Source organism: Festucalex cinctus, chromosome 5, assembly GCF_051991245.1.
Source record: "Festucalex cinctus isolate MCC-2025b chromosome 5, RoL_Fcin_1.0, whole genome shotgun sequence".
Lineage (NCBI taxonomy): Eukaryota > Metazoa > Chordata > Actinopteri > Syngnathiformes > Syngnathidae > Festucalex > Festucalex cinctus.
Genome location: NC_135415.1, coordinates 27,995,282 through 28,007,310, shown reverse-complemented (window position 1 = coordinate 28,007,310; position 12,029 = coordinate 27,995,282). Strand labels below are relative to the sequence as shown.

Here is a 12,029-nt window from a genome sequence, read left to right as displayed (position 1 = left end):
TATTCATCTTAGTGGTGAATATAAATTGATAAAACACACACACACACAGCACACAATCAGGTTTTGATTTTGTGCACATTTATTTTCTGATCTATTTGGGAACATCTAATTGGAACTTAACAGAAGAAAAACCCTAAAAACCAAAACGATCAAATAATCAAAGAAAAGAAAAAAAGCACTATCAACAAAGTATACATTTACATTACTAATAATACTACATTTTAATTTTAAATATTACTATTCGTAATATGTTTACTTGCTATATTTCTAGGGAATTTAATTGTTTCAAAATGTTAAGATTTTTCTAATTAAACATAAAAAAAACAACCTGAAAATAGGGCAAATTCTTGTTAAAATTAAAACTACAAACTTTAATTATAGAGGGGGGGTAAAGTATGAGAAGTGGTTTTCTGCTTACCCTTTTTTTTACGTTCTTTTTTTCCCCTTTTTACAATGTAGGCCTTACCTGTATTTCAGGATCTTTGGTTGAAGTATGAACTTAGCTGCAGTGTGTGTAAACCGCCAGCAGGTGTCAGCGTTGTCAGATGAGTGGTGACGTCTTGCTTGCTTGGCGTTTTCCCCTTTTGACAATGAATAGTTGAACTCAGCAGGGAGTTGCAATGAAAGCACGGGCGAGGCTGCAGTCGTTGTTCTCATTATGTACAGTATGCACGCTAGTTTTTTTTATTTTTATGCTGCATACCTTAGTAGAAAACTGCATAAATGGCGCACATGATGAACGAGTACAACTGAAAGGTTGCACAGTGTAAAAACATTTATAATGTAGTAGGAGACGAGTTACAGATCATGATTTCTTGAAATTAAAGGCGTGCATGCCTTGTGAAAAATCATTTCGCAGTTTATAGCACATTTATTACATTTGTTGAACCACTCTGCGCAGAAATATCCATATTTTTATGCCTGTTTGCAACATGCATTTTACCCTTTTGATCAACGCTCAGAATAGAAACCGAAGACGAAGATCTCGGTAGTCCCTGTGGTGAAAGTTTCAAAAGTACTTTCGCCCCCTCGGGGAACATTTCAAACAGAAGTAGGCCCTGACTCCTCTAACCTGAACTCACAGGGGAACTGAAAAGTAACGCTGGGAAAATAAAGAGCTCCAAAGATAGTCTGACTGATTAAATATGCTTTTCCCAGGATGAGTAAACCAGATCTTTCGCCACAGTTTCAAATCTAATATGAGAAACGACCCCAACTACAAACACTAATTCCAATGAAGGACATTGCGTAAAATGTAAATAAAAGCAGTGCAATAATTTGCAATTCATTTTCAACCTATATTTTATCAATTAATGTTCAAACTAATTCTCTTTGAGTTTTTTTTTTTTTTTTTTTTTAACATTACAAATTTATATCAAAATTTTTCAATACATTACATTAAGAAAAAAAAAGTTGAGCTTTTGGGGCATATGACTTAGAAGAAGCAGCCAAACTGACAAAACGCTTTTGCAGCAGTAAAATATTTTGAAGATCCGTCGGAAAAGTACTGGCCCATACAATATTACAAAAGATTCTCGGAATCTTTTGGTGGTATTATGAATCGTACATGATGAAATCCTATCATGTCACTCGCTTGTTTCCAGTTAAACATGTTCCAAGTAAGAATTTTTGGAGTATTGCTCAACTTATGTTGCTTCTGCCCAGCTTTTTTTTTGGAACATGTTTCAGGCATCAAAAATGAATATTTGCAAAAAAAATAAAAAAAATAAAAAAATAAATCATCAGTTTGATAATTAATCTTTGGGTTCCATTCAAATGAATATAGGTTGAAAAGTATTTAAAATCATTATATTTTGTGTTTACACTTTACACAACATGCCATTTTCATTGGAATGGGAATTTGTACCACTGAGCCAATGGGAACGCTCAAACTATTCATAATGCCAGAATGATAACTTGAGAAATATTTGATTATCATTCATTCATTCATTCATTCATTCATTCATTCATTCATCCATTCTTACGTAAGTATAACATCAATTAAATAGACAGTTGAAGTGATCACTGGAGAGAATTCATTATTTTTATAATATTTGATTATCAATTATTCATTCATTCATTCATTCATTCATTCTTACGTAAGTATAACATCAATTAAATAGACAGTTGAAGTGATCACTGGAGAGAATTCATTATTTTTATAATATTTTATTATCAATTATTCATTCATTCATTCATCCATTCATTCATTCATTCATTCATTCATCAATTTTTACATAAGTATAACATCAATGAAATAGACAGTTGAAGTGATCACTGGAGAGAATCCCAACCCACTCTCATCTCAGGTCAATCGACTTAAGTCAGAACGGAAGAACGGCACACGACGTCTCCTAAAAGGTCACTCAAATCCAAGGATTAGATTAAATTATGTACTAGTCATGTGACTACAGCAGGCTTGAATTGTTTGAGATGCCCATAAAAGCCCAACTGAGAATATCCAAATTTAAAAACAAAGCATATCTTTTAATCAAAAACATTCCACTTAAAAATAAAAAAAAAAATAAAAAACTGTGCCAATTTCTGCAAATGATCGTTTCTCAAAAACCAAACAAAATCCTGCTTTTAAACCAACTGAAAGGGAAAATAGTGCAAGAAGAAAACTGATTGATTGAGGTATGAAAATGTATTTTGCTCCTGAATGAGGGGAAAAGGATATTTTAGAGAGGTTAAAAACAATTTTTTGTATACTCTGTTAACCAGGACATGACACGCGCAAAAAAAAAAAAAAAAAAGTTAGTAGCAGTAGGAACAATCTAAGAAAGTTGGGGCACTAATTGGTGGGCCGCCAGGCTTCCCGTTCTGTTTACTTCCTTTGGTCATTGTTTTTTCGTGTTATTCCTTGTTTTTACATACCTCTCCGATAAATCTGTTGACTTGCTTCACTACATTTCCAGCCTTTTATTGAGCCGACGCGCCATACGCAACATTAGAAAAACTCTCACATGCACTAAACATGAATGTAACAAAAAATGATAAACGAGTGATAAAGTTCTGTCAAATAGTAGAAGAGCATTCATTTTTCTGCCTGTCACCAAACATCACTGCCGTGGATACATTGAAAAAAAGAAAATAAATACTCTCTGCATTTGACCAGTGGCGTGTTGATGACTTCAGAATGCGTCAAGCGACTTTAGTCAGCTCACTCGGGCTGCTTTCCCTGTTCTGCCTGTTAAACTGTGGTTGCACCTGGGCGGCGCTCGGGTTCGGCGGCGCTTTCTTTTCCGCCGCGCCCTCTGATGCCGCCGAATACCGTCGGTGGCGACAGATGGCTATTTGCGGCGGTCCGTTGGGATCCGTTCGGCACAACAAGTGACAGAGGCGTTTGGGATACTGTCAACAGGCCGCCCCCGACGGGGGAGACGGCAGCCGAGTTTTCGGAGCCGCCGCCGCCATCGCCGCTGCCCTGCTCGGAGCAAAGGTCAAAGCTCAGTCCGTTGGCCTTGAGCCTGATGGAGTCGGTGAAGCTGCTGTGAAGCGAGTTGCGCTTACTGCCGCGTCGCTGCGGCAGCTCCTGCCGGCCCAGGACGTGGCGGCGGATGATTTTGCGGAAGGTTTGCCGGAACTCCCGGATGCGGTAGGCGTAGATGAACGGGTTGACCACCGAGTTGCCATGCGACAGGATAATGGCCACGTACATGACGACGAGCGGCGGACGCTGACACTCGGGGCAGAAAAGTGTGAAGCAGTTGATGATGTGCAAGGGCAGCCAGCAGACGGCAAACAGGCCCACTATGATGGCCAGGGACTTGGCGGCTTGGACCTCTTTCTGGAGCGTGGAGCGCGACTTTTCCCCGTGAAGCGCTTTGACCTCAATGAGCTTGAGCTGGTGACGGGCTGCCATAAAGATACACAGGTAGATGGCCAGCATCAGCAGCAGGGGAATCATCACGCAGGCAAGAAAGTTAAAGTACACCATATAATCCATGGGCACCACCTCCTCGAAGAGGCACGTCATCAGCCCCGGTGGGCAGTCGCCGCTTTCCTTCTCAGACAACTTGTGCCAGCCCATCATGGGCGTCAGGCCGATGATGATGGAGAGAACCCAGCAAACGGCGATGATGCACTGCGCCCGCTGGCCTGTCACCAGGCTGTTATACCTTGAAGGGGAGACAACAGCCTGATAAGCGACATCATGAATGAAACGCAGAAAGTACAAAAAAAAAAACATGCCACAGTTTGGCTTTAGCCCTTTGTGCTAGCTAGCAAGCTCCCTAGCTAGCTCCCCTAGCTAGGAAGCTAGCTAGCTAGCTAGCTAGCACAAGGGGCTGAATCCAAACTGTAAGGGTTTTTCCTTTCCCAACCTGGATTTGCCACCTCTGTACTTGTTGCGGAAAGTCAGGGCGAAACACTATCAAGCACTGATCTACATTCACAACTTAAATTCTAATATTTGTTCCATAAATTTGCTCTCGTTTATAGCCAAAAGTCTCAGGCCCTATTGTGATGCAAGTCTAGCGCAAAGGGCATGGGTGGAGTTTTCTCTCTTTTGGTATCTTCCAAGACTAGTTCAGGTAGAAGCGAGTGTTGTCTCCACTGTGGGAGGGAATGCAGCCAACTCCTGGCCAATCGAAGCAGCTCCCCTCAATCCCTTTTAATTCACTGCAGCAAGAGAGCTGGGTGATGTAAGGCAGGAGATGGCTGCACACATTGTATGTTTAAAAGGAACTGTGAGAAGGTCTCCTACTTGCAGAGGATGTTAATTTGGCCGCAGTGGGTGGGCACTTGGAGACTGCCTTCCCCCCCCCCGATTGCTGTATGACCCCCATCCACCAGCACCACCCATAGTGCCTCGCAGTCAGATTGATGCTATTAATATTTGTAAGATCTTAATGATAATTTGTTCAATGGATTGATTTGCTTAACTCATTGACTGCCATTGACGGAAAAAGACGTCAAATCATGCATTTTTGCTGGGCTGGCAGTGAATGTGTTAAACACAAAGTGCCAATATATTTTGTGATCATCCTCCAAATGTTGCTTAAAAATCCATCAATTTTGGTTACATCTCATCTTAAGTCATTGACTGCCATTGACGGAAAAAGACGTCAAATAATGCATTTTTGCTGGACTGGCAGTGAATGTGTTAATAATTAGGAGAGACTGTCCCCGGCTGTTATCATCGGATTTCATTCATAAATATGACAAGAACCACACACGTCAACGGAGCTCAGAATCGGTCGGCTTGAGCCTCGATCAAATCCATCAAAATCACATTACAGCACCTGCGCCACAACTTAGACCTACCTTTAGCTTGTCTAAAATCTAGTCTACTTTAATCACCAAATTTACAGATGCGCCGGGGGCGTACTATGGAAGTGCCTGTTGTTTTTTTGCACAGGTGTATGAAAATGGGGCGTCTTAGTGTCTTAATTTTGTAGCATTTCTCTTAACTGCACAGCTTCCAGTACGTGTAAATGGATGTTTGAATTTTTCTCCAATCACATTTCAGCCTCTATATCACGGATGTCAAACTTAGTTTTGTTGTAGTGGGCCACATCGCAATTATCAGACACGGACATTCTGTCAACATTGATGGGAAAAGGTCCATCAATCTGTCAATGACGGGCGCCCATTTTGTTGATGACTGACAGGACATTTCGAAAAATTGATGAACTAGGCATTGAAGGAAAGTTGTTTTTGTTTTTTTTTGTTTTTTGCACATCAATGTAATTGTCAATCCATCAATAAATTCACATTCCCATTTTGGTGACGGATTGACGAATGACAGGATGCACACATCAAATGACGAAAACATTGATGGACGCTCATTTTACTGAGCAATTGATGAATGACGGATTAGTTTGACATATTAACAGATTAACGATGACAGAAGAATGTCTTGACTGTTGACGATTGTTGAATGGCCGATGCTCAAATTTCATTGACTCGCCCACCTCTGGTAATGATGTTTTCCCTTGTAGCCCCGTTATGACTATGAACCCATATAAATGCAGGATCACCTCATAACTGCATACTGTATACACATCAAACAGATGGATATTTACTTCTGAAATCAGAAGCCAGCAAAAATATTTGTTCCACTATTACTCCATTTATTTTCAAAGGAAAACTGTAATAAAATGTCTGCTATGTATCATGGTTATTGAAAGTGAATAGAATTTGTTAGTATTTTATCAAGAAACATGAAAACACACATGATTTGCCTTCATGGGTCAAATAAGATGGCAATCTGAACACATGAATGGATTTAATGATGTAGTATTTTACTACTGTTGCCCAGTTTGCATCGATGGATTTGATGCATCGATTGCATTTGATGGCTTCTATAATTGCAACATGACAGTGGTGGTATTAAGAGGTGGAGTTGGCCCCAACTGCATGGCCCAGGTATTGCCACTGGTTCCAACTCTGATCTCATGGTGGGAGGACAGCGCTGCCATAAATGTCTAAGTTTGGTATGAATCACAACAAGGTCTCTTCCTGGTTCTTGAAAAAAAGTCCTAAACAAACAAGTCTGAAAGTACTTCTAAGTCTATTTTCGGGGGTGCATGCCGCACAGTGTGGGAGAGCAGCTGAAACGGACGGTTTGTTTCGATCGCATTCTGCAGATGTTAAAGTGCAAATGTCAGCGTTGCAACAACAACAACTGGGCTGGAAGAAAAGATCACTGCAGAGAAGCTATCAAGTGGACTGTGTTGTGTGGAGGAAAAAATAAAAAAAGTGTCCTGGAAACAAGAAACCCAACGTGCTGTCGGAAGTTACAACAGGACAAAGGTCACAGTTGAAAAATGCGTGTCAACAATAGCGTCACGTGTTTGATATCGTCTGTGGAAGCAATTCGAGTCAAATGCATTCGATCGTTCCAGGGAGACGCGGCCTCAGCGGAGACGCCATTTCTGGCCACACTCAGCTGTGACTTGGAGGTTCAAATGTGTCATCTCCACTGATGGGATGGATATCAAGTTTTTGTTAAGATGTCAAGTTTTTGTTAAGATGTCAAGTTTTTGTTAAGATGTCAAGTTTTTGTTAAGATATCAAGTTTTTGTTAAGATGTCAAGTTTTTGTTAAGATGTCAAGTTTTTGTTAAGATGTCAAGTTTTTGTTAAGATGTCAAGTTTTTGTTAAGATGTCAAGTTTTTGTTAAGATGTCAAGTTTTTGTTAAGATATCAAGTTTTTGTTAAGATATCAAGTTTTTGTTAAGATGTCAAGTTTTTGTTAAGATGTCAAGTTTTTGTTAAGATATCAAGTTTTTGTTAAGATATCAAGTTTTTGTTAAGATGTCAAGTTTTTGTTAAGATGTCAAGTTTTTGTTAAGATGTCAAGTTTTTGTTAAGATATCAAGTTTTTGTTAAGATGTCAAGTTTTTGTTAAGATGTCAAGTTTTTGTTAAGATGTCAAGTTTTTGTTAAGATATCAAGTTTTTGTTAAGATGTCAAGTTTTTGTTAAGATGTCAAGTTTTTGTTAAGATGTCAAGTTTTTGTTAAGATGTCAAGTTTTTGTTAAGATGTCAAGTTTTTGTTAAGATATCAAGTTTTTGTTAAGATGTCAAGTTTTTGTTAAGATGTCAAGTTTTTGTTAAGATGTCAAGTTTTTGTTAAGATGTCAAGTTTTTGTTAAGATATCAAGTTTTTGTTAAGATGTCAAGTTTTTGTTAAGATGTCAAGTTTTTGTTAAGATGTCAAGTTTTTGTTAAGATATCAAGTTTTTGTTAAGATGTCAAGTTTTTGTTAAGATGTCAAGTTTTTGTTAAGATGTCAAGTTTTTGTTAAGATGTCAAGTTTTTGTTAAGATGTCAAGTTTTTGTTAAGATATCAAGTTTTTGTTAAGATGTCAAGTTTTTGTTAAGATATCAAGTTTTTGTTAAGATGTCAAGTTTTTGTTAAGATGTCAAGTTTTTGTTAAGATGTCAAGTTTTTGTTAAGATATCAAGTTTTTGTTAAGATATCAAGTTTTTGTTAAGATGTCAAGTTTTTGTTAAGATGTCAAGTTTTTGTTAAGATGTCAAGTTTTTGTTAAGATATCAAGTTTTTGTTAAGATGTCAAGTTTTTGTTAAGATGTCAAGTTTTTGTTAAGATATCAAGTTTTTGTTAAGATGTCAAGTTTTTGTTAAGATGTCAAGTTTTTGTTAAGATGTCAAGATTTTGTTAAGATATCAAGTTTTTGTTAAGATATCAAGTTTTTGTTAAGATATCAAGTTTTTGTTAAGATGTCAAGTTTTTGTTAAGATGTCAAGTTTTTGTTAAGATATCAAGTTTTTGTTAAGATGTCAAGTTTTTGTTAAGATGTCAAGATTTTGTTAAGATATCAAGTTTTTGTTAAGATATCAAGTTTTTGTTAAGATATCAAGTTTTTGTTAAGATGTCAAGTTTTTGTTAAGATGTCAAGTTTTTGTTAAGATGTCAAGTTTTTGTTAAGATATCAAGTTTTTGTTAAGATATCAAGTTTTTGTTAAGATGTCAAGTTTTTGTTAAGATGTCAAGTTTTTGTTAAGATATCAAGTTTTTGTTAAGATATCAAGTTTTTGTTAAGATGTCAAGTTTTTGTTAAGATGTCAAGTTTTTTAGGCCTACATCGCTACAAGCTAGGTGAAGAAGAAAATACACGCTGTAATTTATTATTTAAGATTCTATGAGATGCTCATATCACTACAACACAATTCTGTAAGCGCTACATAACATTTTAATCGACTCGAAAGACTTTACCATTTTAATTTAGTCATGACTTTGTGATTTCCCAAGATTCTCCAATTTGGGACCTGAAATTTATACAGCAGCATATAAATGTATTTATATGTTATAGTTTTACACCTGTAAGGAGACCCTCAATATGTTGAACCATAAAAAAAAAAATGTAGCTATTATTGTTATCAATGACATTTTCAATATACTGTTTTACAAAAAAAATGAAATAATAGTCAATGAAATTATTGTTTCTTGTTCATTAGGTCAGGCTATTATTTACTTGCCAAAAATTCTTCTTCTTATTATTATTATTATTATTAATAATAATAATAATAATAATAATAATAATAATAATAATAATAATAATAATAATGATAATAAAAATAATAATAATATTCACTTAACCAAAAAATTATGTTTGAGTGGATGAACATTCTGCTTGTTGAATTTTTGACTTGTCACAGAAGCTAAATGATCATATTTTTTTTATTTTGGTTTATTTATTTTTGTAGAAAGGGTGGATTCGGTTTAAAAATCATAAAAAGTGCTTGCACTGAGGGAAGCCATTTTCTTTTATGATGCAATCAAAGGTAGCAAAGCCCCACCCCTACACATTTGGTATCACGCGGTCAGGAAAATGGATGAATGAATGAATGTCCTCTATAGAGCACAATAGGAGTTAATTCAATCGTACATAATGGGTGGGAGATATTCCGGTTTAAAAAAGTCCACTACAGAGGACAAATTTGAATTGCTGGTAGTCAGGAGGATATGGCCCCAAAAGTCGACGCTTTTGTAAGTCATGCTACATATGCTTCACAATTTTTGCAGATTTGGGTTCAAATGTTCAATCAAGAATGCTTTGTTAAAAAATTTTTTAAAATTATGGGATGTGTGCGAGTGAGAGTGATGTGAGTTTTTTTGTGTATGTTTAGGCCTTCAAAAACAGCACCATTTTTCTTTGCAAACAGCGCATCGCCACGGCAACAGTGTGTTATGAAATAACAACCAAAGTTTGAAGATGGTCGGATAAATTCTCTAGGAGGAGTTCATGACCTTTCTAAAAGGGCAAAATGGCGTAAGCTTCCAAGGTCAAAATCAAAATGGCGGACTTCCTGTTAGGTTTAGGCTGTGACTGTTAAAACACAGTTTCTCAGCCCCGGTCTTCGAGTTCCCCCTATCCAGCCTGTTTTCCACATCTCTCTCATCCAACACACCTGAGGATCGTTATCAGGCTTGATGAGAGCTCGCTGATTAGCTAATCGTTTGAAACACCTGTGTTGGCTGTGGGAGACAATGGAAATGGGGAGCAATCGGGACCTTTCTTCTTAGGTGCAAATAAAAGGAGTTGACTAAAAATGAAGATGTAAGTGAATGTTTAATGGACGCGATGACGCCAAACCGACCTGAGAGGCAGCTTGATGGCAATGTAGCGGTCCATGGCGATGGCCAGCAAGCTGAAGATGGAGCTCTGGGTGAGGATGAGCACGAAGCAGGCAATGAAGAGGCAGCCGTAGAAGTTGGAGCAGAAGCCCACGCTGATGACGATGGCGAAGGGGATGGCCAGGACGCCCACGGCGATGTCGGCCACCGCCAGCGACACCACAAAGAAGTTGGTGTTGCTCTGCAGGTTGCTGTTGACCAAGACGGCCCAGCACACCAGCACGTTGCCCAACACGGAGAAGACGGCGATCAGCAGCTCCACCGCGATGTAAGCGGCCGAGGCGGCAGGGTTGTCCAGCATGGTGAGAAGAGAGATGATCGTTGACCGATGAGGACGGAAGGGAGGGAGGCCTCACCTCAACGACCATAGTGACGACCCGGCAACCGCCGAGCTCGGCATCTTCGCCTCCGACCTTTGGCGTCCAAAGGTGGTCGATTCCCGCCTGGTCAACTCAAGCTGCTGTTAAGAAGCTCAACACAACGGCAGATGAAGTCTGGGGTGACATCAATCGCATCCTCTCCCACTAAAAGCTCCTCGGCTTTCCAGATCCACCGCAGGTCCTTCCCCTCTGTGGATTTTTCCCATGAATCTCTGGAGGGGGGACATGCGACCGGCAAACGCGCACTCAGTCGCTGCAGAGTAGAGAAAGAGGAAATGCTTTTACAATGAAGGAAGTGCGCATCACAAGCTTGTACTACGTGATGTATGCAGTGTGAGGAGTCCAAACTAAACGGATTTCAAAATTCTTACATATTTGTGTGTATACAGTACATTTTTTTCTGTATATTTACATTTTATTTATACTTTTTTTTCCTTAATCTTTTTTTTTTTTTACACTTTTTTTTTAAACTATTTTTTCCTCAATACTTTTTTCATACTCATATAAGTACACCCCTTCAAAAAAATTTTTTTTAAAGTTTTTATTCAATATCTCAATAAACATAAGAATAATTTCCAAAATGTTGACCAAAATGTTTTCTGTGGAATATGCGCTTAACTCACAACATGAAAGTAAGATTGATAATAGAATGAATAGATTACAAATTCTCCATCCATCCATCCATCCATTTTCTTGACCGCTTATTCCTCACAAGGGTCGCGGGGGGGTGCTGGAGCCTATCTCAGCGGGCTCTGGGCAGTTGGCGTGTTTACACTCTGGACTGGTTGCCAGCCAATCGCAGGGCACACAGAGACAAACACGCATCCACGCTCACAAGCACACAAATTCTTCAGTTTAATCAAATTAATTAATGAAAAAAATAAAAAAAAATGAATACAACCAAAATGACTACATTTAGTATTTTCTATGACATTTATGGATAGCAACATGTCTGCCGGGCCTGGAATTAGTAAGTTGTCAATCTTTTTCTCCGGTTGTTATTTGTGCAAAATGTTTTTTTTTTTTTTAATAAATTTGGCAAGAAAAGTACTTTGTGTGTGTCTGTGTACTAATTAAAAAATATTGTTTGCAACCAGTGGCCCACATTTGTGGGAATATTTTGTAGTAGCCTAAAGTATCCCAAAAAAATAAAATAAAATCTTGATTCTGAAAGGAAATTAAATATTTCTTACAAACCTGTTGGGGTGTACCCATTTATGCTGAGCAGTGAGTGAGTATGTATATTAATATTTTTTCTATGCTACTATAATATCTAATATTTTTATTTGCATGTGCATGGTTGAATTTTCTTGGATTTCGAATGTCATTTTGTAAAGTCAATGAATCATGCAAGTTAAAAAAAAATAAAAAATGTTCATGACATGCAAGCTAACTTGAGAACTTAAAATAGAGACGCAACAAGCAGCAGATGTCTACCATAGGAAGTGGAACGAAAAGCAAGCATTGTGGTTCACCACAGTCTAGAAATGTAAATCATTTGAGATAAAAACACTTTCAGTCTATTGTATAAAAAAAT

The 12,029-nt window shown here is 37.9% G+C and overlaps 1 protein-coding gene across 1 annotated transcript; it reads right to left on the bottom strand.

Moving 5' to 3' along the window:
- Positions 1–1,796: 1,796 nt before the first annotated feature.
- adora2aa (adenosine A2a receptor a) lies at positions 1,797–10,732 on the bottom strand. Its single transcript, XM_077522026.1, is given in 3 exon segments — positions 1,797–3,319; positions 3,321–4,121; positions 10,076–10,732. Coding segments are annotated over 3 exon segments (1,314 nt in total). The 5' UTR covers positions 10,414–10,732; the 3' UTR covers positions 1,797–3,144.
- Positions 10,733–12,029: the final 1,297 nt, after the last annotated feature.